This window comes from Microtus oregoni, unplaced genomic scaffold (genome assembly GCF_018167655.1).
Source record: "Microtus oregoni isolate MIOR12 unplaced genomic scaffold, Mior012 000004F_ref0000308, whole genome shotgun sequence".
NCBI lineage: Eukaryota > Metazoa > Chordata > Mammalia > Rodentia > Cricetidae > Microtus > Microtus oregoni.
Genome location: NW_024543063.1, coordinates 36,776,231 through 36,804,089, shown reverse-complemented (window position 1 = coordinate 36,804,089; position 27,859 = coordinate 36,776,231). Strand labels below are relative to the sequence as shown.

The 27,859-nt window shown below is 48.3% G+C and overlaps 1 protein-coding gene and 1 pseudogene across 1 annotated transcript in view; both read left to right on the top strand.

The window, feature by feature from the left end:
* Positions 1 to 24,198, top strand: part of Bco1 (beta-carotene oxygenase 1) — a 33,919-nt gene extending 9,721 nt beyond the window's left edge. The window contains exons 5-11 of the mRNA XM_041650274.1: positions 1,140 to 1,287; positions 4,190 to 4,413; positions 7,616 to 7,873; positions 17,571 to 17,676; positions 19,300 to 19,394; positions 20,964 to 21,075; positions 23,472 to 24,198. Of these exons, the coding sequence (XP_041506208.1) occupies positions 1,140 to 1,287; positions 4,190 to 4,413; positions 7,616 to 7,873; positions 17,571 to 17,676; positions 19,300 to 19,394; positions 20,964 to 21,075; positions 23,472 to 23,701 (1,173 nt within the window). The 3' untranslated portion in view covers positions 23,702 to 24,198. The remainder of the gene's footprint in view (positions 1 to 1,139; positions 1,288 to 4,189; positions 4,414 to 7,615; positions 7,874 to 17,570; positions 17,677 to 19,299; positions 19,395 to 20,963; positions 21,076 to 23,471) is intronic.
* LOC121446886 lies at positions 15,065 to 15,431 on the top strand (annotated as a pseudogene).
* Positions 24,199 to 27,859: the final 3,661 nt, after the last annotated feature.

Sequence of the window (27,859 nt, the reverse complement as noted above, 5' to 3'; positions counted from 1 at the left end):
CAGGGGTTCTACCAGCAGTGACCTGCAGAGGGAGGTATTACTCAGAGAGCAAGGGCACCGGCAGACAGAGCCTTCCTGGGAAGGGCTGGGCCGATATTTTCGTGAAAATCAATAGACCCGGATTCAGTTTGCTCCTGCCGCTTCCTCAAAGCCACAGTGTTGTCATAAGACATTTGAATGATCTGCTAAATTGAACACTTTTCTTAGCTGGGAAATGACGTCCAGTTCTGTGTAACTAGGTGGCGAGGGCCCAACTAATGCATGTTTGGAAATACCGGACGGGCCAGAGTCCCACCTAACTCTTGGCTGGCTGTGTTGTCCTGAAGAAGGACAAACAGCTAGTCCCTAGCTATCCTATGGTTCGTTCTGAGCAGGGGTCATAGTTCAACTTGCTAGTAGAATTCATGAGTTTTAGTAAATGGTGTTATGACCTCTGTTTCCAGAGTAGTGCACTGTGAGGCCTAGAGGGCAACACCTCTGCCTCTGTGGACTCCAGCAGGGGTGAATTTGAATGACTTAATGAAACCAGCATAGAGCAGTGGCTGAAACCAGCTGGAAGATGACAATCTCCCTGCCCTGATCATTGTTGGGAGCCTTCTGTCAGGAGGCACTCTCTCGCTATATGCTGAGGATCCTGACAAGACCAGAATGTCGGATGGGAACACACACACACACACACACACACACACACGCACGCACGCACACGCACACGCAACGCACGCACGCATGCACGCTCATGCGTGCTCACTAGCTTCCCACACCTGATTAGTTGCAGAAGCACCTCCTACTGCCAGGTCACCTCAGGTCATGAGAGTAGACATCTCTGTTTTTGTTGTTTTGATTTATTTTTTTTCTAGAGAGGGCTTCTTTGTGTAGCACTGGCCATCCTAGAACTTGCTCTGGAGACCAGGCTAGCCTAGAACTCACAGAGATCCTCCTGCCTCTGCCTTGCAAGTGCTAGGATTAAAGGTGTACACCACCACCTGGCTAAGACGTTTCTTTAAAGGCAAAGTATGCCTTTCTTTTCCAATCGGGAGATGTGCACAGAGATCTGCCTTTCTCGACCCAGGCTTAGTCAGGTGTTCCTTGGACCCCATCTTCTCCTCTTTGGAAGACGGAGTGGCTGTTGTATTTTGCAGGTTGATTATCGGAAGTATGTGGCTGTCAACCTGGCGACCGCACACCCTCATTATGATGCAGCTGGAAATGTCCTTAACATGGGCACATCCATCGTGGACAACGGGAGGACAAAATATGTCATGTTCAAGATCCCTGCCACAGCTCCAGGTAGGTCACTCTGGGATCTGACAAAGCAAAGACAGCTAAATGACCCTCGCTGATGAGCCCCCGATCTGTGTCTGTGACACACAGCTCAGTGCAGAACTTTCCCCCATGGATTTTCCAGATGACCTTCAATTCAGGTTTGTCATTTAGGCAAAATCCAAAAATTCCTTCGGGAAACACTCAATTTTCTCTTTTAACATGGAAGAGACATTTCTGAGGTTATTTTGGATAAAGGAAATCCTGTCACTATTTTAACCTCCTGGGTTTTAGGCTCCAAGTCATGAAATCACTATTTAATTTATCCTCACACCCATCCATTCATCCATTGGCCCATTATCTATCCATTCATGTATTCTCCTGCCCACTCAGTCAGCCACCCATCCACTCATCTACCCAACTCTCCGTTTATCTGTCCATCTATCCATCTACCCATTCATCTATCCCCTCATCTACTCACCTGTCACTCAGCCGTCCATCTCCCCATCTGTTCTCCTACCTACCGAACCATCCATCCATTTATCCGTCCATTAACCTATCTGTCCATCTATATAACCATTCCTCCATCCACCCACCTGTGTAGTTATTCATCTATCTATCTATTCATCCAACAATTTAGCGTATTCTAACTTTAGGGATGAGTTAGTCATTTTTTTTTTAAAGACTCCTGACAAACTTTTGCATGCCAAGATTGTGCCACCCCCTCCATCCTGCAGCCAGGCTCCCAGGGCTGTCGGGGTGCTCAGCCCTGCCGGGATCCACTCCAGATCCACACCCTGTTCCTGGGGCCTTCTGGACCTCCTCCTCTTAGGGCCGGGTCCTGGAGCAAAGCCCAGGCCAGTGATTGCGTGTTCCTGAGGGGGAAGAGGGTGAGGCTCCCAGCCACCTCTGTTTGTCCAGGACCCTCCTGGTTGCCACACCCAGCCAATGAGGCCTTAAAGGGCATTTGACCCGACATTCTGGCCTAGGTAACAAGTTTCTATCTGTGACCCTGAAAGTCTCTGCCTGTTCTCTACCCCTACAGTCTGTAGGAAACTACCAGGCTCTGCCAGAATCTGGAAGCACAGCCTCCCCCATCCCAGGTCCAAAGGTGCCTTGAATATTGTTAAGTGACCCTCACGTTACATGGGCTGGTGAAGGATGTGTGATCCAGTTGTCCAGCATCCTGGCGTGTCAGGCAGCGGTCTTCTGGACATTTTTATGTAGTGCCTCATATGACAGGGGACTGTGAGCCTCAGAAGATTAGGAGACATGGTGTTGGTCACATAGCTTACAGGAGCCCTGACATCATGCAAGAGGCCGTCTCAGGTTCCCGTTGGTGCAGGGGCATTCATGCTCTATATCCCAGACCTGAACCTTCCATCTTAGTTTGTTCTGTGTTCTCCATTGGCATAGAAACTAGCCCACAGCCCCACAGCATCCCCTCCCACCCGCCAGCTGTTTACAGCGTGCACAGGTGGCCTCCCAGAGGTGGGGACATTGACAGGGAACTCATTGTAAAACAGCCCCAGGACTGGGTGGGGAGGCCTTTTGCCCAAGGTTGATTCATGCTTACAAGGGACTCACAAAAACAGAACACACACACACACACACACACGGCCATGGCCTTCCGTGCCAGGCGAGCTGCACTTGTGAACTGTCAACTTGTGAACTGCAGTTGGAACAGTGGTGGGTTACCCACCCAGTGGCTTACCTACCCTCTCACTCCTGCCCCATGTCTTGTTTTTTGTTTTGTTTTGTTTGTTCGTTTGTTTTGTTTTTTTGGGTATGTTTCTCTCTAGTAACACAGGAGGACGTCAAGGCTATGACTTGGATCATAGAGCATTCCCCTCATTTGCCCATGTGTGCAATGGGCATCCTACAGTCTTGTTTAATTGCCAGGGTCCATGTCAAAGTCCCTCATCTGACGGATGGAGGCGTGGCCCTGTCAGTAGAGCTCTAGCCCGGCAAGCAAGAGGATTTGAGTTTGGTCCCCAGAGCCTGTGTAGAAAGTCAGATGCAGTAATACACACCCGTAATCCTAGCACCGGAGAGGCAAAGCTGGGTGGACTCCTAAGACTCGCTAGTCTAATGTGTGGGCTCCAGGTCCTAGTGAGAACCCCTGTCTGAAAAAAGCAAGAGAACACACCTGAGAAGCAATGATAGCTCAGGTGGACTTCTGGGCCTGCGCATGCGCACACACTTGCCTAACCTCGGAGACGCACAGGAGTCTGTGCATGCGCACACACTTGCCTCACCCCAGAGATACACAGGAGTCTCTCGACACAATGGGTAGTGAGTCCTCTGCTGTGTGTTTTGTTATGGGTAGTGTCAGAACAATGGGTAAAAACCCTGTGGAATATGTTGTGTCTACTGACATCCCACAAAACACACATGGAAAGTTCATGCGTTTCCGGGAGGCTTGGTAGAAATGGAGTCTGGGGCCCTGGCCCAGGAACACGTTAAATTCTCCATTTGATCACCATCCCCACGAGCTTCATATGTTCTTCCAAATGTGAGGAAAAGATGGCTCTGCCGTAGGGGGTCAGCAGAAGAAACTATTTAAGGCCCTGAGAACCAGCTCTCTGGTGTGTCCGTCACAGTTGCCCTACTGGCCTACTGTCCCCGGGAAGCAGTCAACCATGACAGAAAGCAGCGGGTGTGGCCGCGTTCCACAAAGCAGCTGGAGGTTAAGTTTAGTTCCCAGCCTGGAATGGGCACCTTTGGATCCTCGAGGCTTCCCTGGGTTAAGGTAGTGGTTTTTCAGGCTGGAGACCCAGAGTTCAACGTGGCAGGCGGGCTCTAGGGGAGTCTCTCCGGTCCTGGTATCTGGTCTTGTGGGCTCTTCCTCAAAGGTTCTCCTGAGGACACAGTCGGAGTGTAGGTGATGGTGCTATCCGGCTACATTCCCAGGTTTGCTCTTCTCCAGGCACCAAGAAGAAAGGGAAGAGCCCCTTGAAGCACACGGAAGTGTTCTGCTCCATCCCCTCCCGCTCACTCCTCTCCCCCAGCTACTACCACAGCTTCGGAGTCACAGAGAACTATGTCATCTTTCTGGAGCAGCCTTTCAAGTTGGATATCCTCAAAATGGCCACCGCATACATGCGGGGAGTGAGCTGGGCTTCCTGCATGTCGTTCCACAGGGAGGACAAGGTGAGACCTTCCTGTCACCTACCCCACTGGAGGGAACATTGACTGCCCTGGCGTGTCTCTGCAGGCAGCTGCCGCCAACTGGAGAGTTCGGGTTCACTAAAGTGATCCTGAGTTCGGAAGTCCCTACTCCCAAGTGCAGATATCCTGGGAACAGGATGTGATCTTGGGCAAACAACCCGCCCCCAAACTGTCCCCAGATGGCCACTATGGAATCAAGTCTTTCTCCATAGTTAGAGCCTACTCTCGTCATATATTGGGGGGCCTAGTGAGTCCAGGATATCAGTGATATTAAATATCAGGATAACTCTGGGTTCCACGGATGTTGAGTGAAAATATCTCCTTCAGTTAGAGACACCTAGGTGTCCCATGCTTATATACATGAGTGTGTACATGTATGTGCATGCATGAATGGGTGTTAAAACACACGTGCGAATGTACTTATGTGTGTATTTATTTAGTTGCTGTTGCTACTTTTGACAAATGTCCAGTGATTCTCAGTGTTATCTATTCAAATAACACACTAGTATAGAAAGCCAAATATATAATCTCTTTCTTGGGCTAGGAATGTAGTTCAGCTGGGAGAATGCTTTCCTAGCATACATGAAGCCCTGGGTTCAATTCCCAATACTGTATAAATTGGGCAGGGTGGTGCTTGCCTATAATCCCAGCACTCAGAGGAGGCAGAGACAAGAGGGTCAAGAGTTCAAAGTCATTCTCAGCTACACAGTAAGTTCAATGTCAGTTTGGACTACATGAGACCTTGTTTCAAAATTGTCATTTTTTAAAATCCCCTTCCCACAAAACTCCCCACCCCCTTCCCTCAGAAGGAGAAGGGGGTAGATGAGGTCAACCACTGCTTAAACCTTCTAGCACTTTTTTGTATTTCTCAGAATAACATCAAGGGCTCCATTCACCACTCCTCAGCCCCCTTTCTTCCACCCCCTGCTAAGGGCCCCTTTGTCTTCTGTTCCTCCATAATGAGCTGGCTTCCTCCCTCACTGATCTCGCTCCCAAAGCCTTCTTTCCTGAGCCTACCTGCAGGAAATCCCACACTGGCTTCTTCTAGGTCCCTACCACTACTGCATTTTTCTTGAGAGTGCCCTTCATCCTTCAGATTTTATTGCAGATTTTATGTTTCTGTGGGTTCCACCTCACTTGTATATACTGTCCTCAAAGGAGTGACTTTTTTGTCTCTGTGGTTCCCAAAGAAGCGCCTGGGACTCATGTATTTGTAGCATGAATGGACAGGACAGAGAAGCCAACTCAAGTTGAGTACACCCTGTATCCATCTCCAGAGACACTGGGGCTGCCCTGCTCCAGGAGCTTGGAGAGCTATAAGCCTGCACTCTGTGACTAGGAAGGCCCTGGGATAGTGGGTCCCAGGCTCTAGAAGTCAATTGAGGTAAACTCTTTTATAAAAAAAAATCCAAGTGTCTGGCCTGGGTTTGGGGTCACAGGAGAGACAATGCCTAAACCAATCACCCTGGTGCTGACCTGTCCACACTGACACTCCCCACCCCTATGATGTCACAGCTCTCCTCTGGCCTCTGGGAGAGGGAAGAAAACAGCTAGACCAAAGAAACTACCTCCTCCTTCAGGAAGGAAGTTAAGCAAGAACTGCCAAAAGAGAACACACAGACACAGACACACACTCACACACACAGAGATACACACACGCATACTCACACACACAGACACACACACACATACTCACACACAGATACCCACACACATACTCACACACACAGATACACATACAGATACACACGTGCATACTCACACATAGATGTACGGACACACACACATACTCACACACACAGATACACACACAGATACACGCACACATGCATACTCACACACAGATACACAGACACAGACACACATGCATACTCTCACACACAGATACACACACATGCATATTCACACACAGATACACAGATGCACACACATACTCACACACATACACAGACATACACACACATGCATGGTCACACACAGATACACACACACACACACACATGCTCACACACACAGATACACATATACATGGGGGGTGGTATCAGACAACTGACCCGCAGAGCTAGCAAATTAGCACCCAGGGTGATTCCAGCCTGGTAGCACACAGCCAGGTCACCCCGGGGCAGATGCAGCTCCCTAGCTAGACCTGGGCCTGTTTCATTGCAGCCCTGGGGCCAGGTGGGGTGAGTGTGACTAGCAGCCCTGGGGAGCGGACTCTGCACTGCTGTGTGCACACGTGCAGGAGAGGGGACCGAAGAGCAGAGCACTAGATGCTTGGGGACTCCAGTTCCAGGTGGAGACTGCACTTAGCAGGTTCCACCAGCGCAATTGTCCCCAGGGAACTTGTCTGTCTGCCACTGGAACCATGGGAAAGCTGTCCTCCTGTGGCCTCTATATGGCCTTTCAGTGAAGGCTCCTACCTGCCTGTCAGTTTGGTAGGGTTTCTTTTGTTTTGTTTTGTTTTAAATTTTTACTTATTTAATTGTGTATGTATGTGCTTGCATGTGTGTTCCTGTGTGTGTGTGTGTGTGTGTGCGCGCGCGCGCGTGTGTGTGATACCTTAGGGTACCACCTACCTTGTTTTTTTGAAACAGTGTCTCTTACTGGCCTGTGGCTTGCTAATTCAGCTAGATTATTCAGTCAGAAAGCACCACGGACCCTCCTGTCTCAGCCCAACCCCATGCCTTAAACACTGGGATTATAGGTGGCCGCCAACACTCCTGGTTTATACACACAGGTGCTAGGGTTCAAACTCAGGTCCTCATGCTTGTACAGAAAACTCTACCAACTGAGCCATCTCCCCAGTCCCTTGTCTTAATCGTTATTAGCAAGTCCTCGTTATATAACATGGTGGATTTACACCGGTATTTTCATTCGACTGTATCATGTACTTTGACTGTGTGCACCCCCTACCCATCTTCTGCTCTCATCCACACGCATGCATTCCCAAATATATATAAATGTAATCGTGAAAAAAATTTTCATCTACGTATGGCCAGCTTGGTTGATTTCATAATTTGGCCGTTGTGAATAGATAGCACTGTCTGGCATTCTGAGGTGAATACGGAGCTCAGAATGGGGAAAGGGACGTCCATAGGGCCCTGGGCTAGGGCAGGCCTGGCTGCTGCGATGTCACCATGCCAGGTATATCAGAGAGTGAGCTGACCACTGGGTCTTCTTTCAGACTTGCATTCATATCATCGACCAGAGGACCAGGAAGCCTGTGCCAACCAAGTTCTACACAGACCCCATGGTGGTCTTCCACCATGTCAACGCCTATGAGGAGGATGGCTGCGTTGTGTTTGATGTCATCGCCTATGAGGACAGCAGCCTCTATCAGCTCTTCTACCTGGCCAACCTGAACCAGAACTTCGAGGAGAATTCCAGGATGACGTCAGTGCCCACCCTCAAGAGGTTTGCTGTACCGCTCCATGTGGACAAGGTACTGTGTTCTCTGTTCTCTGGACAGCCCTGAATCTAGGCCAAAATTTTCCGGACGCTTGTTAACATTGAATTTCCAAATGAACTGGGCTTTCTTTGTTTTGTTTTTCTCTTTACTTTGCTTTGTAGAGCAGAGGACAGAACCCAGGACCTCACAAATAACAGATAAATTCTTTGCCACTGAGCAACATATCCCTGCCCCAGCCCTAAACTAGTCCTTAAAAAAAAAATTCATTGCTTTTCTAAAAGCAGCTATGTTCTGTAGAAACTGTAGAAAATTTAAGTAAGAAAAAAGGAAAGTCCTTTTAAACCTGTCTGGAAATGGTAACATAGGCTGTGTTGCCAGCACTGAGGAGGTAGAGGCCAGCCTTGGCTACGTAGCCAGACCTTGTCTCAAACAAATTATCTCTTTAAACCCACCATACAAGATGGTCACTGTGAATGTGTTTGTGTTGACTCTGGTCTCTTTAGACACGTTTCATATGTGTATAGATACATACATACATACATGTACATGTATATTTTATATTTTAATTGCATCTTTTTAACGGTTTTATTGAGGTATAATCCACACACCACAGATTTGATCCATTTAAAGTATTCAATTCATTGTCATTCGTTACAGTCAGATTTGAGCATCATCCCAAGTCTCGATTTTGAACATTTTTCCACCCTTAGAGAAATCCCATCCCCTTTATCCCTTAGATATTAGCTCCCAGAAACTCTCTCCTTACCCCAGGCAACCATGGATCTCCTCCCAGCCTTAAAGGTATATCACCTGACCAAGCCCATTATGTTGGCAGAATCTGCCAGCACACGGCCTGGCCCTACTGGCTTCCCTTACTCAGCAGTGTATTCTGTTTGCCCATATGGTGGTGTGTATCCACACTTGGTTTTCTCTCATGGCCAAGTGTGTGCACACCATCTTGCCTTTTATATCAGTTATATACCGAGGCGTCTCTCTATGTTTCCATCTTAAATATTCAGCTGATGGTCCAGCCAGGGACCCATCATTGCCAGCTTGCACGATGCCCCTGTTGCATTGTTCTTCACCCTGTCGAGACTCTCAGGACAGGAGTCCTTCTCAGTCAGGGTACTGCTGTCACGGCTCTGAGCAGAAGGAAGCTTCTGGCCCCAGAACTCACTGACTTCATGACATAATTAATTTAAATGGAACCAAATTGAACTCAATTAAACTGCGGCGGCTCCCGCTTACTAGAGGAGAGCTGCATGCCAGGTGCTTCGCTGGGCGTGTTATCTCGTGGTTTGTGTTACATCACTTGGTGACCAAAGCGACTTATGGGAAAGCTTAAAAGCCTCGTTTTACAGCTGTAAAAACTGAGAGTCAGAGATAAAGGACCGTGTCCCTGGCCACGGTACAAGGTTAGAAACTGGACCAATCACTAAAGGTGAATCTGTACCCAAAAAGGGACAGGAAATCGGTTGTTCACCCTTGCAGGCCTCCCGCCTGGAGAACAGCTTTCCACAACCCAGGGAGCCTTTTCCCACACTCGTCTCTGGGTTCTGTAGTACAGGGGTTCAGCCCAGCTGGGGGGCCAGTCCAGGGGGCAGAAGAGTCAGGATTTGTACCCAGGTTTGTGGGTCCTCAATTTCGGCTCTTTCCTCTCTGACAACTCTCCCTGTGTCTCTGCCATGGCTTCTGCCACTTCTCACATCACTCTGACTTCACATCTAGAATGTCTAAATGTTGGTGTTTGAATCAACTGACTGGTCATTAAGCTGTGTGAAAGGGAACATGTCACTCACCAGGGAAAGCGGCCCTGCCTGCTGCAGAGAGGAGAGGAGCACAAATGAGATCTGAGAGCCCAGCAGAGGTCTGTAGCTCCAGCTGAGGCTGCCTCCTCCCAAGGCCTGACTTCGGAAAATAAATGTAGGGTTGGGTTTCTATGGCTGTGATGAAACACTGTGACCAAAATCAAGGTGAAGATGAAAGGGTTTCTTTGGCTGGCACTTCCACATCATAGTCCATCACTGAAGGAAGTCAGGACAGGAACTCAAACAGGGCAGGAACCTGGAGGCAGGAGCTGATGCAGAGGCCATGGAAGGGTGCACTTACCGGCTTGCTCTCTATGGCTTGCTCAGTCAGCTTTCTTATAGAACCCAGGACCACCAGCCCAGGGATGGCACCGCCCACAATAGGCTGGGCCCTCCCCCATCAAGCACTAATTAAGAAAATGCCTTACAGTCAGATATTATGGAGGCATTTTCTCAATTAACTTTCAGATAACTCTAATTTGTGTCAAGCTGAGATAAAACTAGCCAGAGCAGGGGTGTTAGTCAGAGGTAGAAAGAATGCTTAATACTCTGAGATACTGGGTTTCATTCCTGATCTGGCATTGGGCAAGAATGAAGGAGCCAAGCAGCTGGGCATGGTGGCACATGCCTATAACACCAGCACTCTGGAGACCGGAGCAGGAGGATTGTAAGGTCAAGTCTGGGTTGATAGGCTACCTGGTGAGATATTCTTATTAAAAAAAATTTGCTGTTGTTGTTTTAATTGGAAAATAAAAGGGAAGGAAGCGGTTAAATGGAACTCGGTGGTGCTGGTCTGTACTCCCAACTACTCAGGAGGCTGAAGCAGGAAAACCTGAAGTTTTAAGGCCAGACTGGACAACTCAGTGAGACCTCAAAATAAAAATAAATCTAACAATTAGGAAAAGGGTTTCATATAGTTCAATGATAGTGTGCTTGCCTAGCAAACACAAGACCCTGGGTTCAAGTGTTTCACAGTTCTGCTAAAATATGGGGATTAGGGCACTTAAAACTATCAGAAAGCCACCCTCATGGTAAGGGCTATTTGAGTGATCCATGGCACCCCATAAAGTCACCCCCAGCCCTGACCTCTTGCACCCCTTATGCTGGGAAAGCCCCACAATGCGGCACCGAGGACTGTCTTCTGGTGCAGGCAGGAGTGTCACAGAACACACAGGGCATGAGTCACGAGGCTGAACTCAGGCCAGGGCTGATGCCAGAAGAGGGACAACGTTCCCTCCCTGCCCCCATGTAAGGCTTTGCACCCTTTGATCACGGGGGAGAATGGCTACTTCTCAGAGCCAAGCTTGAGCTGTGTGTGCGTGTGTGTCTTTAAAAGCCACCTTGTAAGCCACCAGGAGCTTTGAAATCAGCAAAGAAGAGCAAAGCCTCGCATGGGTGGCTCTGACCACGCTGCTTAATTGCTGTTTATTGTCCCTTAAAGATGGCTTCTTGGCTTTCAAGTCACTCAGCTGCCTGGCTGTACAAATGGGAAAGCTGGGTAGGTGGACACAGCCGCACACACCCTGCTCCGAGGGCCTGGCTCCATCCTAACCGTGGGTTAGGAACATTGGTCCTTCTCAGATGCTCTCTCCTCGGGGGCCTCTGCCCATCAGTGTCCCCTCTGCCTGCCCCACTGACCTATTCCAGAGCCCTGCCTGTTCTCCCTGCTTACAAATTGCTTATCTGCCGCAATTTCCCGCCCACGCTCAGGACAGTATCAGCAGAACCTCCCTGCTACTGTACCAGTGGACATGAGGATCCTGAGTGATTGCAGCACAGGCTGAAAAGACTCTCTGGGCCTAAAGAGCTCCTCATCCTTTGGGTCTCTGTGCCACCACCCCCTGGGGGCATGCGTACACTGTGGTACCCCCCTAGGGTGACACTCTACTCCAGCAGGACAGGCTTGTTTGATTCCCCTCTTGCTGCTGAAGTATAGGCTCCTGGAGGGCAGGGACTGTGTCTTGCAGCAAGCCATCCTTGCATTTAAAAACTCTTAAACAGCCAGGCGGTGGTGGCACACACCTTTAATCCCAGCACTCAGGAAGCAGAGGCAGGTGGATCTCTGTGAGTTTGAGACCAGCCTGGTCTACAAGAGCTAGTTTCAGGACAGGCTCCAAAACCACAGAGAAACCCTGTCTCGAAAAACCAAACAAAAAAAAAAAAAAACTCTTAAACATAACCAGCCCACAAATCACAATCCCAGAGAACCTAGACAACAATGAGGACTCTAAGAGAGACATACATGGATCTAATCTACATGGGTAGTAGAAAAGACAAGATCTCCTGAGTAAATTGGGAGCATGGGGACTATGGGAGAGGGCTGAAGGGGAGGGGGAAGGCAGAGAGGGAAGCAGAGAAAAATGTAGAGCTCAATAAAAATCAAGAAAAAAGTCAGTCTGTAGGCAAAAAAAAAAAAAAACAAACAATTCTTAAACATGGGGAAATGAATGAATGAATGAATAACATGAAGTAAGGTCTGTCAGAGGGCACAGTTCCGTCAGCATTCGCATTTCCCAGTGAGCACTGCTCTACACCCAGAGCAGATGATGGGAAACTATTCTCAGAGATCCAGGACCTCCTGGTCACCCCTGATGCTCAGACCAGCTGAGGTCAAAGGAAGGCAGTGTGGAAACCCCTCCTCCCCCCAACCCCAGCTATTTATGTAGGGCTGCGGGCACCTGAGGTGTGGCTCTGCAGGGGAGGAGCAGTGGCAGGGAGGAACCTAGGCATGTCCAGACAGTGGGGCAGCGGCCCTGCCTTCATACTGAAGAGCGCCGTAGCGTGTTAGAAATAGATTTGTGAGCATTGGCTGTCATGGGTCAGAGGCTGTCACAGTAGGCAGCGAGCCAGAGCGACATGAGATGTCTTTGGATCCTAGACCGGGAGATTTGGGCTTTGTTTCCAAAGGCAGTGAATCTCTGAGGATAAGATGAAATAGAATCCGTGGAGGGTGTGCTGAGTGCTGGGCCCTGTGGGAAATGGCTTTTATTTCCCGATACTTTGTCAATAGGAAGTTTCTCTGAGCTTGTTACTTTAGAGACCTCAGTCTGTCCCTTCTATCTCCAGCAAAGTTCTAAGGACCAAGGGATCATGGCTACTATAAAAGGCATCTCTTTATCACACCTACCTATACATTGGCTAACTGGGGTACCAACCTGTTTGAGAGACTGCCTCTGTCCCCCTAAGAGCAGACTGTGTTGCTGGAGTGCCCATGAGGGATCTGGTGGGACTGGCTGTGACTTTGAATCCTGGGTAGGGCATCTGCATAGGTCCAGGCCGAGCCTGGAATGAGAAGCTCTCAGTGGGCCATTTCATCTGGCTGAGAGCTAAGGGGTCCTGCACATCTCCATCCATACTCCTTCCTCCAGGGCAGCCTATGAGCCAGAACCTGCTATGCTGCTGGAATGTTCTCCCTGTCTATCACGGTAGCTACCAAATGCCGGTGTGGTGGTGGAGCCTGGAGATGTGGCTAGCACTGGGGTCCATGGAAGTTTCAACCTTACTTTACCTCATTCTAAAGTCTCAGTAGCCGCATGTGGCTCTTCTCTCTTTCATTTTCTTCTCTTGGTCTCAGCTTCCTTTGCTACAGACTGAGGGATTTGAACTGGGCCAATCTTTAAAGACCCCTGCAATCCAACTACGGAAATACAGCAAACTTTCTCTTTCCAGAAAAATGAGAGCTGTGAGCATTAAAATAGGTTGGTTTTAGTGCTCATGTGTTAGACAGAATAGCTCCCTGTGACAAAGGCCCATGTGTCTTGGTAGGAGAACGATTTGGTCTTACTTAATCAGTGTGCAGGGTTTGGGCCTAGGGCCTGTGGGCCTCAGCTTGGGCTATTGCTCCAGGCCCTACAAATTTTAAGAATGGTTCACCGCTTTGCCGATTCATACTGCAACCCAACGAGTTATTCTTTATCCCCAAGTCTACAGTTAAAAGGGAAAGTTGCTTGCCCAACGCCAAAGATTCATCGTTGGGATTCTGTCAGGATTTGAATTCGTGTCTGTTGTTAATTACAATGCCTCTGGCTGGGGACCATAAATTTCTGAGATCAGGCAGAACCCACTGTGTTTCACCCAGCACCCCATTTACAGACAGGGAAGACAACCCACTGGGGCCAAGGGTCTTTTCAAAACTCACATAGCAAGTTAAATGAATTCTGATTCCACACAGAAGCTGGTATCTCCATGGGAGCAGGGGGTAGGGGCAGATTTCTGAGTTCACTGCTCCCCCCCCCCCGGAAGTTCCCTCTGGCATCAGGATTGTGGGCAAACTTTTGGGATTTTTCATTAAATTCTGGCTGATTTCTTGTCAACGCTGAGCAGAGTTGGCTTCTAAAAGCAGCCAAGTCATGTTAGGTTACTGCTGTGTGTGGAAAATTAAAAGTTTATCCCTTAACCAGTCTGACAAGTTTCAGGCTGGAGCCAGAACAGTCTCTGTAGACCAACTCCCTGTGAGTCAAGGTTGGACATGCCTTGGGCAGGGAGGGGCTGGCACAGGGTGCTGCTGTCACGTGCCTAGCAAGCCACGGGCCCAGTATAAGCTGTTACAATGTACCCAGCAAGGGGCTACTTGGTTCACAGACTTGGTTTCCTTGGATTCTTCAACCAAGCTGCAAAGCATGCATGTTCTTTGTCCCTTGACCACTGGAAGTAAGGAAAAGCTTATTAAGTCTTGTATTCACTTCCTGGGTGCCGTGTGTCATGCGTTGAAGGAAATCTGGTCTCTGATGTCATGGAAAAAATGACCACAAAGAGGGACAAAGCTTCATGAATGAAATAATCAGAGCCTGGACTGCTGTGCCAAAGACACGGCAGGTTCAGATTGAGCTCTTAGGGAGGAAGATGTTTGAGCTGAGACCTATGGGAAAGGGCCCCTCGCTCTGCCCTCTGTCCAAAATACTATTGCTTCTGGGAGAATCTCAATGTGAAGGCATGAGCCCAGGCTCTGCTTCTCTCTGTATGACTTTTGATAAGTCACTTTCCATCTCCGAACCTCAGCTCTGCTCCTAACAATCAAAGGATTGAACTAGAGGAGTAATCTCCAAGGAACTCTTCAACTCAGCTGCCGTGACGTAGTTAACTTTCTTTCCCAGCAAAAGAGCTGCTACCATTCACATAGGTTGTTGGGGGGCTGGGGAGGTGATTCAGTCTACAAAGTGCTTGCTACGCAAACATGAGGACCTGGGCTCCATCCCTAGTATCCACATGAAATACAAGCATGGCATTGAGTACCTATAATCCCAGCACTGGAGATGTAGAGACAAGCAGATCTCTGAAGCTGTCTGGCCAGCTAGTAAAGAAAACTGATGGATCCCAGGTTCAGTAAGAAACCTGTATAAAAGAAAGCTTAAGAGGTGGAATCCTCTCTACCCCACTTAGCTGCTCAAGGACCCACCATCACGAACGACACAATAATGATCTAAGGGTCCTCACCAGGAAGTTCATGACTATCCTTTTGCTTCAGAGGAAACACATGGTCATTGATGTCTCTAGGAAGACAAAGTACCAAAGACAGAAATGCAGAAAAAGATAGCCACAATGTATAAGACCACACCAGTTAGCATCTTTGTATTTGAATTCAGAGCTCACTTTGGTGGTAGCAAGACAGTGGCTTTGGTGTGATCGATGATTCTTTGGGTGATGCAAAGAAGAATGAACCTAAACCCAGACTTGCAAGACTTGGCCTGTACTAGAAGATGACTTCCAGGAAGCACGGAAAGGAAAGCGGGTACAGACTAAGGAAGATCAGGGGGACCGCAGAGGCTGAAGAGCAAAAGGAGTAGAGACCCTGCCATGTGTTTGTTTGTTTGTTTGTTTGTTTTCTGCTGCGGTGGGACAGATTTCTAAAATCTAGAAATTTGCATGTGAAAAAATAACAAGAGGGGATGCAATGGAGAAAGACACCGAGGGCCAACCACTGGCTCCATACACAAACACACGTACACTAGGCACATACACGTGCCCACAGAGGGAAGACACCGAGGGCCAAACGTTGGCTCCATACACAAGCACACACACACTAGACACATAACACATGCCCACAGAGGAAAGACACCGAGGTCCAAACACTGGTTCCATACACAGCCACACATACACTAGGTAATACACATGCCGACAAAGAAGAAACAGGTTGTTTTTAATGCTAAAAATGATGTTGAAAATTTGGATAGACAAGTCAGCCATAGTGATAATAATTTAATGGTATTCCATCATCTGGTATCTCTTTCCACCCATGCAGTGGCTCAGAACCAAGTGTGCTCCAAAAATATTCAGTGAGAGACCCCACTCTAGCCATGAGGTGGTGGTGCACGCCTTTAATCCCAACACTCAGGAGGCAGAGGCAGGAGGATCTCTGTGAGTTCCAGGCCAGCCTGGTCTACAGAGCAAGTTTCAGGACAGTCAGGGCTTCACAGAGAAACCTTGTCTCAAGAAAGAAAGAAAGAGGAAGGAAAAAAGGAAGGAAGGAAAGAAGGAGGGAGAGAGGGAGGGAGGGAGGGAGGGAGGGAGGAAGGGAGAGAGGGAGGGAAAAGAAAGAAGGAAGGGAGGAAAGGAGGAAGGGAAAGAAAGGCCCCCTCTAAAGAAAAGATACTTACATTGCATTTAAATTGCCTTCTGTTCTGATCTCAGACTTGCTCAGAATACAACACATCACTTTGTACAATGTATCCATTCTCTATATGCTACCCACCTGTTAGTCATTCTGTAGTTGTCTCGGTTATCAGGTCAGTGCTATTGGTTGCAACACTTACACAAAGTCTTGGGTGTTATCTGAGTTCCAGGGCATCATGGAGGGATTGGAAGGAATCCTCTGAGAGTGATACCGCAGACCTACTGTGTTGCCGCAAAGATGTCCTCATCAACAAAAGTGTTTATCTGGGTCCTACTCCAAACCATTTGGCAGATGATGTCACTTAATCTTTGCAATCAGTCAAAGACGTGCATACTATTATCTTCATGATACACAGAAGGACCTCGGAACACAGAGACGCTAATTACTTGCCCCAAAGTCTCAAGCTTAGGATGTGACAACGAGGGATGTCTCCTCCCCTACCCGCTCTGTTGTTCAGATTGGTCACATTTCTCACACTCCCGTCCCAGTGTACCTCATTAGCATACGTGGCTGGGCTCAGACCAAGTGTGCTATTTGTTCCCAGGCGGTCTCTCACTGTAACATCCTTAGCATTATCTGTTACTGCAGACTCCGCAAACACCCGTCGGAGGATGGAAGCAGCTTTTTGCGGGTGAATCATCCAGCATTTAAAAAAAAAGAATATTCTCTTTGGAGCATATTGTTTCCTTAGAGAGATAAAAAGCTTAGATAGGTTCTGACTGTAAGCTTTGGAAGAGTCTGTTCCTGTTGCCAATCCCTGTTCATTTTAAAGCGATGGTTGCATTTTTAAATGTATTTACTTAACGTGTATCGGTGATTTGTATTTTTTGTCCCTGCACTTCTGTATACGGTGCCTCTTGGGGGCCAGAAGGGGGCATTGGATCTTAGGGACTGAAGTTAACAGATGTTTGTGAGCCACCTTGTAGTGCTAGGACTAGAACTCAGGTCCTCTGGAAAAGCCGGACCATCTCTCCAGCCCCAGTCCTCATTGTTGTTGTTGTTGCTGCTGTTTTCGAGGCAGGGTTTCTATGTATAGCTCTGGCTGTCCGCAAACTAGCTCAGGTTAGCCTCGAGCTCAGGGATCCACCTGCCTCTGTCTCCTGAGTGCTGGAATCAAAGGCATGTACCACCATTGCCCAGTGGACCTCACTATCTTTAACTAAGAATAACAGCGATGAAACAGCTGATTCCTGTGGTTACCGAGAGGCCAAGCATCTTGCTATGTTTGGAAGCTCTGCTCAAAAGCATATGATCAAGCAAGGGTTTGTGGGAATAATCTTTTATGTTGTTGTTTTTAACTTACTCTTTTCAGAATGCAGAAGTGGGCTCAAATTTAATCAAGGTGACATCTACAAGAGCAACAGCCTTGAAGGAGAAAGACGGTCATGTCTACTGCCAGCCTGAAGTTCTCTATGAAGGTAGGATACATTCTGATACATTCTTTCTCACTGAGAGGCCCAGAACCCCTCTCTGTGATGCCTCCCTTTCATGCAGGGATAGGGAAGAGCAAGGAAGGCTCTTGAGACCCCGGAAAAGAATTTGGGGATCTTCCTTGGATAGCTCCCAGCACTGATGGTCCTTGGATGAATGACAAGCATAGTGGATGTATACAAATGGCTGTGATGTATTAAACAGGCACAGTAGGTCCCGTCTCTTCCCTCTAAACTGCCACCATTTCTACAAAGTGGGCGTCATAGGCCCAGTGAGCCTGAGAGATGTTAGCCACACACGGAGTGTCAGACCACAGAACAGGAGCCACACCCATGGGCCCATGTTCCTCAGGCACATGGGGGTTGGTATTCTTTGTGGCAGGGCAGTGCTGGCATTGGAGGATGGGCAGAAACATCCCTGGGTGCCAAATAGCCTTACCCTAAACAGGAGCCAGCCAAGAGCTCTCTGGGAAGTGCCACTGTCCCACAGGGCTGAGTTTCTGCACTTGGTGTCTTACGAGATGTACCCCAAAGCCTGGTGTAGAGAAATCTGCATTTCATACTTCCAAGTGTACAGTGAAGCTGGGTATGGTGGTATGTGCCTATAATCCCAGCATCAGGAGGTTGAGGCAGGAGGATTGCTGTGAGTACCAGGCTAGCCCAAGCCACATACCCTGTCTCAAAAAACAAACAAGCAGAAGTGGATTATATGCCTGCAATTTCAACTCTTGAGAGATGGGGTTGGGGGTTAAGGTCTTGCTCAACTTCATTGTGAGTTAAAATCCTGCAGAGACTCTAATAGGTCTTGTCTTGAAACAGACCAAAAAAAAAAATGGGCAAAAGTAATAGAAATATTGAAAGTTGCAAGATGGAGTTTCAGCTGGCAGGCAGTGCTGACCCTAGCAATGCTTTTGAACTTCCTGTTTATGACATAGCCAGCCTTTTACACTTAACCTTATCATATAGACATTTCCCATGTTGGGAAAATCCTTTGTAAATATTCTTTTTATACATATTATAATAAGATTTACCGATTTTATATTATTTATTTTAGACAAGGTCTCACTCTATAGGCCAGGCTGGCTTTGAACTTGTGACAATCCTGTTGACTTAGTATCTCTTAGTACTTACACAGTGACTGCACAAACCCAGGTACCAGACACTCCTCCCAGTGGTTTCTGGAGTCTATTTTCATACTCATGTGCACTTACACACACACACACACACACACACACACACACACAGAGAGAGAGAGAGAGAGAGAGAGAGAGAGAGAGAGAGAGAGAGAGAGAGAGAGGGGGGCGGTTAAAAATTGCAGCAGCCTCTGATTGAAATCTGTAATTCTCTGATTTCTATCATGGATAATTACAGGCACTTATGCATTTAAAGCCCCCTGGTGTGTGGTTCCTCACTCCTGAGCCTTCTGGCAGGGCCGTCATCATTATCAAGGACCCTCCTACCTGTGACCACCTTTGATGTAATCTGGGTCTGAATCAAGGTCAGGGGTGGTACTTGGGAACGGTTCCTATGAACAAGGCCCAGTTTGGCATGAAGAGGGAAGTTCCCCACCCAAGTGATGGAATTTCATCAGTGTCCCGTCGTCCTCTCCAGGCCTAGAGCTCCCTCGGATAAATTATGCTCACAATGGGAAGCCCTATCGCTACATCTTTGCTGCTGAAGTTCAGTGGAGTCCCATCCCGACCAAGGTACTGTCCCTGTGCACGCAAGCTGGGTTCTCTGGACCCAAGTCAGTGTCTGCAAAGCAGCCTCCTCCGGGCTTAAGACTGGGAAAAGGGGTTCAGGAGGGAAATCAGTTGGGATAAGTCTAAAGTGTGAGTTCTGTGTTCCATCTGCACTTTGAGCCCCAGTTATGTGGCACTCTGGGGTGGGCTCTGAGAGCAAAGGAATCAGCAGGGAGTGCTGCCCCCAGCAGCCAGCTCGCCTTCTCCAGCAGGAAGGGTGTCACTGGAGCCTGGAGGATTAATTTTGTTTTTTAAGTGACTATTTGTCAGTATTTACGATAGTCCGGTGCTGTCCAAAGTGCTGGTCAGACACCACTTTTCTTTCATATCAACATTTTTAGTTGCATTAAAAAAAAAAAAACGCAGAGCAGATGAGATAGCTCAGTGGTTTAGGGGATGTATTGTCAGGTTTGGCAACTAGAGTTTGAGCCCGGGAACCTACATAGTAGAGTGAGAAACCAACTTCTGTCCTCTGCCACATACGTGCTGTGGCATGATACAATGATGAGTGCCTCCCCACTGACATATATTTTACATATGGTAAAAATAAAACAATGAATTAAAAATGATTTTAAAAATTAAAATATTACCATGGAGTGGTGGAGCACGCCTTTAATCCCAGCACTCAGGAGGCAGAGGCAGGCGGATCTCTGTGAGTTCGAGGCAGACTGGGCTACAAGAACTAGTTCCAGGACAGGCTCCAATGCTACAAAGAAACCTTGTCTTGAAAAACAAAAAACAAAAACCAAAACAAGGAAATATCTATGGTACAAAATACTCATAAGCAAAAATTAAGGTTTACACACACACACACACACGCACACAGAGCACACGCCAAGCCACTCCCACTAATTCTGTACCTTACAGGAATGGGCCTGTGAGAGATTATGGGAATTTTCCTTTCTATTTGTTGTTTTGTTTTTGGATACTGGAACTCAAACCAGAACCTCAGGTGTTCTGGGCAGGAGCTCCACAGCCGCCCCAGCTGTAGTCCAGAGCTTCCACTTTCAAAGCAACAAAAGAATTGTATCATATAGCCGGGCGGTGGTGGCGCACGCCTTTAATCCCAGCACTCGGGAGGCAGAGGCAGGCGGATCTCTGTGAGTTCGAGACCAGCCTGGTCTACAAGAGCTAAGAGCTAGTTCCAGGACAGGCTCCAAAACCACAGAGAAACCCTGTCTCGAAAAACCAAAAAAAAAAAAAAAAAAAAAAGAATTGTATCATATTTTAATTAGTGGCATTAAACACCTTAATTATGTAATTTAAAACATTGTGAGATAGTGCCAAATACCAGAAAAAAATCATGATTGTTGAGTCTCAGCCCTATGTGGGCCCCATGTTTGATGCTGAGGGAGGAAGTTTGGTTCTTCCCTTTCTGACTGTGCTGCCTGAGACAGGTGTCGCTTGGAGGTGATGTCACACGTGTAGGTTTGAGGGCTCAGTCTCACCCCTGTGGCTCTTCTGCCCTCCTGCTCCCAGAGTCGGTGTGCTTGCACATGTGAGATCCCATCTTTCCCTTCTTTGTGTACACAGATACTGAAGTACGATGTTCTCACAAATTCCTCCTTAAAGTGGGGTGAGGAGTGCTGCTGGCCGGCGGAACCCGTGTTTGTACCCACGCCAGGAGCCAAGGATGAGGATGATGGTAAGAGTGGGGGGAGGGAGTCCATGTGATGTAATCGCCCACCAGACAGAGGCACCATCCAGAGGCACCCCACAAGTCGGTGGCCTGATGAGGAGTCTAGGTGTGTCAGTGGCAAAACCACATTACAAACTTCCCAAGACCACACTTGCTTCTGATGTCAAGTGCCAGCTCAAGGTCTCTCACCCCTGCGTTCTGGAATTCACTAGGACCCCGGAGCTCATGGGCAGTCATTATTCTAAAGATTATACCTTATCACAGTGAAAGAGGATAGACTAAAATTAGCAAAAGTCTGGAGTGGGCACATAGGATGAGGTGCAGGAAGGGCCAGGACAGAGCCCCTGGTCATCCTTTCCCAGTGGGTTCACCCATAGTGTTAACCTCTGACAACCAAGCATCTCCAGCCAGGGAAGCTTGCCCGAGCCTCTGTATCCAGAGATTTTACCATGGCTCACTCATATCACGTGACTGATACCCTGTACGGATGACCTCGGTGTTTAGCTTCTCAGAGGCCAAGCAGGGACCATGTGGTCCTAGACTCATTCATATATCACATTGTCAGCCGGGCGTGGTAGGTATGTCTGAGATCTCAGCATTTGGGAGGTAGACAGAAAACAATCAGGGGTCTAAGGTCATTCTCAGTGACACAGAGAATTTGAACTACTGAGACCATGTCTCGAAAAGCAACAGCAAGAAGATAGGTAGGTAGATAGATAGAAAGATGATTGGATGGGTGGATGGATGGATGGATGGACGGACGGACGGATGGACGAACGACCGTTTTAGAATATAATACCTGGCATGACCCACAGCCTCTGAAAAATTCTCATAGGTCAGACTGTGACAAAGGCCAGACCTTCTATGGGCAAGGTTTAAACTTTCTGCTACACGCCTGTACCTTTCCACTGAGTGACACATGCTCCCTCAAAACGTGCAGTTTTGGGTTTTAAAACTCATCACAAGGACTGGTCCCCAAATCTCAAATGATCTCTCTTACACGCATGTGAAGTTTTCTTAGCACCTGGGAAATGTGGGTTTCCACATAGCCAAATCAAAATCTGATCCCCCTTTGCCTCAAAAATGCCCTGCCCACAGCCTTGGGGATGCTAGGGAGGCTAATAAGCTATGGGTGGGGACACCAGCCCGGCCAAGCCAGGGATGGAGCTGCCCACACCTGCAGGGGAGGGCAGGCTGTCCCACTGAGGCTGCCAGCTTCTTCCTTCAGGTGAGAGGAGTAGCTTTTCACCTGGCCTTGACTTCCTACTGATTCTGGCCTGGCACACAAGAAGGGGGATCCCATGTCACCACCATCTCCGAGGCGAGGGACTGTTTAGCATCCACTCCTACTGAGACCAGTCCCCTACTTGGCTGGCCAGCTGCTTCTCATGCCTTCTCTCCTTGGGTGTGGAGTGACATTGTCCTCATTTCATCAAGGGGAGGCTCAAAGTGAGGCAAATTGACCAAAGTCATGTGCCTCATATGCAGAGGTTGGATTTGAATCCAGGCCAAATCTCATGTCACCCATGTTCGGCTACAGCAACCAAGGTCCTTTGGGAGGTATCTCGGGTATTTCCTGAAAGTTTCCTTAACCCTGCTATACCTTGTAAGTGAGGGCAGAGGATAGAGAATGTTTCAATTTACAGGCAAAAGTTGGGATTGCCAATATAACCAGGAGATGAGCTGGATTCTTTCCAGCACCAGCACAAGCAAGGTGTAAATACCAACACGTGGTCTGTAATCCCAGCCTCGGAGAGGTGGAGGCAGGGAGATGGGAGTTTAAGACCAGCCTGGGCTATGCTGTAAGACCTGTCTCAAAACAAAGCAACAACAGCACAAATGCAAGTGCTTTGGCAATTCAATTTTGCTCAGCTGAGTGGCACATCTTACTCCAAGCGTGCTCCTGAAACTGGCTGGGTCTCTCCACACTCAGAGGTTTCAAACAATAGAAAAAGAGCGTTCTTCAATATACATGAAAATGAACGGGGTGCTTCTAGAGTCTGCCTGCAGATCCCCTCGGCACCCAGTGAGGTTGGAGGTTGGTAGGAGTTATCTCCAGTGCAGAGATGAGACTAAATATCAGCGAGGCGAAGTGGCTATCCTGGACTGGTATTCTGATTCCAGTCCGGGACTTCTCTTCTGCCAACACAGCAGGTCCTATATCCTCTTCCCCTCTGTTTGGATCCTGAATGAGTTGACAGAGGACTGAGAGGCACCTCTGAGAAATGTCCCTCTCCAGGTGGAGGATGCGCAGAGCTTATACATTGGACACTGTTAGGTATCTCTTAGGAGCAGGAGTGGAGCTCGTGGATAGAGCAGCTGCCTAGCCTGCGAGAAGGCCCAGGATCACATTCTCAGCTCTGTGAGTGAAAACAAACTGGGTTTTGTCTGTCTTCCTGTAGGAGTGATCCTATCGGCCATTGTCTCTACTGATCCTCAAAAGCTGCCTTTTTTACTTATTCTGGACGCCAAAACTTTTACGGAATTGGCTCGTGCTTCTGTGGATGCAGACATGTACCTGGACCTGCATGGCTTGTTTATCCCGGATGTAGACAGGAGTGCAGAGAACCAGACCCCTGCCATGATGCAGGAGGATGAAAATTCAGAGGCCCCTATCACCCAACAGGCCTGATGGTGTCAGGATTGGGCCACAGTAAGAATGACTTCTCTGGTGGTACCTGGGGACAGTAAGGGTGATTGCTGACATTGTCAGCTCGACAGCATCTAAGATCACTTAGGAACAAACGTATAGGCCTGGCTGTGCGAGAGTTTCTATACTGGGCTAACTGGGCAAGGAAGATCCTTGACTGTGGGCCGCACCATCCCATGAATTGAAGTCCGGACTGAATAGAAAGGAAAGAGCCAACCGACCATCAGCATTCATCTGCTTCCTGACTGTGGATGCAACACCTCCAGCTGCCCCACGCTCCTGACATCTTGCCTTCCTCTGCATGATAGACCGTACCTGGACCTGAGGGCCAAAATAAACCCGCCCTTCCTTGAGTGGCTTTTGTAGGGATCTTATCCCAGGAATGGGAAAGTGAGTAAGCTTGCACCTCTCTCTCTGGATGGAGGTGGCCATGCACTTCACCCTGCTGTTATTTTTGGTGCAAATACTAAAATAATCCACAGAGACAGCTCTGATTTCATTGTATTAGAATCCTTGCAGAAAAATCAAGTCTTGTGCGGTCAGTTCTGGTATATTTAAGAAAGCCCTTTCTCTTATTAAGACCTTGAGGAACTGGGAAGGTGGCTCAGTCGGTGGGAATACTGGCTACACAAACCCGAGAACCTGAGTTCAGGCACCCTGCCCCCTCCCATAGCTACCCACATAAAGCTGGACATGGCAGCATGTGCCTGTCACCCAGACTCTGGGGAGGCAGAGGCAGGAAGTTCTCTAGGGCTTGACAGCCAGACAGTCTAATTGAATTGACACACTCAGCAAATTGTGGGGGACCCTGTCTCAGAAAATAAGGTGGAGCAGGATGGAGGGAAATACCCAGTGTCCACTTCTAGTCACACACATATTTGCATGCATACACACACACACATATACACACACAGGTACATACATATATACATGCAAAAGACCTTGAGCATGAATCAAGAATTATATTAACCATGTTATCATTGTTCTTCGAACAAGTAGCCATGAGCATGAGAAGAGGTGGGGGTTCATCACTGCTCCTTCCTCCATCTGCCTCTTTTCTCCCCCCTCTCTCCTTTCTAATGGACTAGATTGTGGGTGTGGCCTCTGGTTTTCTCAGCCAAGCCCTGTTCATAAGTCACATGACCAGGAGGGCATGATGCTTTGCGGGCATCTCACATAGAATATAAAAGAAAAAAACCAAACAAACTTGAAGATCTGTTCAGAGGTTATTTGTTTTTATACAGCTGCCTCTTCGAGTTCTTCTGAGCCCATAATGTAGGCTGCAGAACTTCAACTTTCCCGGCCTGCAAGACGCCCAGTCGTATGACCAGTGACTGACAGGTTTGAGAAAGACCTTTCTCTGCAGGAGGGGACACTGAACAGGCACTGACAGGATAAGGGCAAGAGTTCAGGGTGGAGGACAAGGCCGGGCTGGCCTGAGAGCCAGAGCGTATCAGCGGCTGAAGGGAAAGGGGGCGTCCAGGATGGGCTTCAAGGTGGACCAAACATGTGGGGCAGAGTGGAAGGAAGTCCCCAAGCAAGACAGTGACTGGGATTGCAAACAAGTCAGGTCATGGCCATATGTGTCAGTCTAGTGGGTACCTAAAGCAAGCGACATAGCCTTGACCGCTGGAGCCCTTCCCCTTCGTCCCCTGTGGGAAACTCAGTCCTTCAGCCCCTGGAAGGTTGGGGATGTCAGTGACAGTGGCCTAAAGAAGACATGATCAGAGCCTGGGTTTGGGTGGCGGAAGCGATGTGGCAAATGTGACAGTCACTCACCCAACCCGTGCCTCTGCTTTAAATGTTTGAGGGTAGAGTGGAATGTGAGGTGGCTGTGTCCCCACCTCCATCCTCGCAATTGCCAAACAGCACCCAGACCTAATCTCAAGAAAGCACCCAGATCTGCAGGGAGGAAACAACGTTGGTGGTTTGTTGACCTTATTTAAGATGACAGCTGGAATGCCATACTGGTGAGCGAGGCTGGCACACCAGATCCTGTTGTCTCGGTTTCAAAAAAAACACTGAAGACTGACGACAGGATATTGGATTTGTCTGGGTCCAGTGTCCTAGAATCCCATTACATTTCGTACATCCACAGACCAGGGCACTTAGCTCAGAACTCCATGCATGCACCTTTCTCCAAAGGCCCACAAAAACAGCCCCCCCTCCACCTCCTCCCAAGCTTCCTGGTGATGAAGCATGTGGGTGGGCAAGATGGACGAACAGGAAGTCCTGGGAGAGACTCCCCAGGTTTGTTTATTGCTGTCCTCAAGAGCTATACTTCCCGGAGGAGCGTTCCAAGACCAGGGTGTCAGAGTCAGTGAAGGCTCACAGGTGGTGGTGGTGGCCAGAGCAGGTTTCTCTAGGGTGAGTCCGGTGCCGGGACAAGCTGGAGGTGTTGCCTGGGTAAATCAGCTCCCGAGAAACCTTCATGCCTTTGAGCCACCTTTGCAATGTTGATTCATACTTGTTTCCTCAGGACCAAAGTTACTGGTTGCAAGGCTCTCAGCTTGGAACAGGTTGCTGGTCCAGGTTAAGTCAAAACACTTTTGATCCCTCCTTACTCTGTTTAAAGATCTGTCGGGTGGTTTTGAAACACCCAGAAGTCTTTGCTGTGGCAAATCAGGACACACATACAAAAGCCTTCACCAACTCTGCCATGCCCACCATCTATACCATCTGACAGTGAGACACCTTGGGGCCTCTAGGCTTCCTCTTCCCTCTGGAGGTTGAAACTCATGGCCACTATCACACAGGGCTGTCTTGAGAAGCATCGGAAGTAGAACCTTTACTTAGCTACGGGATCTAAGAGGTGTGCAACATTGTATCCATGCGGACTAAGGATGAGCAAGACTTCCCTGTTCTTGGTGATTGACAGGAGCATCTGGAATGGGTGGTACTTCTGGAGTCACTTGAAAATACCTTTGGGGGACCTGCAAAGGGTTGCTCCTGCAGGTGGAGGCTGTAGCTTGGGACTAGGAGAGAGGTAGATGCGGATTATTGAACCAAGCAACGATAGAGCTAAATTTCTTTCCCAAGAAAGAGCCATGGGAAGGGAGAGAGACAGATGAGGGAGTGTGTGTTTTCTGATTATAAGTTCCTGTGCGTTCCTTGTAGAACACCTGACTAGATTAAAATAAGATGAGAAAAACACCGCAAGTCCCATGACCCAAAGAAAAACCAGTGGATGCATTCTTGTCTGTTTCCTGTAGCTTCCATAGTTTGTGTGCAGAGTCCACAGGTTAGAGATCTGTTTATGAGCCACATACCAGCTTGAAAACCTTCCACTGTTTGCACTTAACAGGTCATTACCTTCTTTTCATGGGTGCATATGACTCCCTTTCTGGGACATGGCAGCATGGGTACCACCCACCATCTTATACTTTAAATCATTTCCAGTGCCCCACCCTGGTAACTATTGCCCTGATGGGTCAGCTTGCATGAAATTCTAGACTCCATCCCTTGCCTGGAATACAGGCGATGGTACAGTTTCCATTTTTTAAAAAAAAATTGGTCTGCACAAGATTAAGCTAGTCACTTTTACCATGATGCCCTACCACTGGCTGGGGCGCTGGAGGGAGAGTGGTTTTCTTTCTTGGTACTATGCTCCAGTGGATGGCCGCACACCCAGAAGTATATGAGCAGCACAGACTAGAGTCTATGGGCTATAAAGCGGGTGAGTTGGGCGGGGGTGGGAGAGAGAGGGTGGGTCTGGAGTGAGTTGGGAGAAAGTCGCATATACATAGAATGGTAGATTGCTTTGTTGTTGTTGTGTTTTCGAGACAGGGTTTCTCTGTAGCTTTGGAGCTTGTCCTGGAAATAGCTCTCGTAGACCAGGCTGGCCTCAAACTCACAGAGATGTGCCTGCCTCCGCCTCCCGAGTGCTAGCATAAAAGGCGTGCACCACCACTGCCCGGCTTCTTTAGATTGATTTTTAACTTTTACACAGAGTATCATTTGGTTCAGGCTGCTCTTGAACTCATAGCCAAGGATGGCCTTGAACTTCTTTCTTTCTTTCTTTCTTTCTTTCTTCCTTCCTTTTTCTCTTTACTGTGTGTCTTAGTCTTCTATTGATGTGAAGAGACACCATGACCATAGCAACTCTTATAAAGGAAAGCATTTAATTGGGGCAGGCTTACA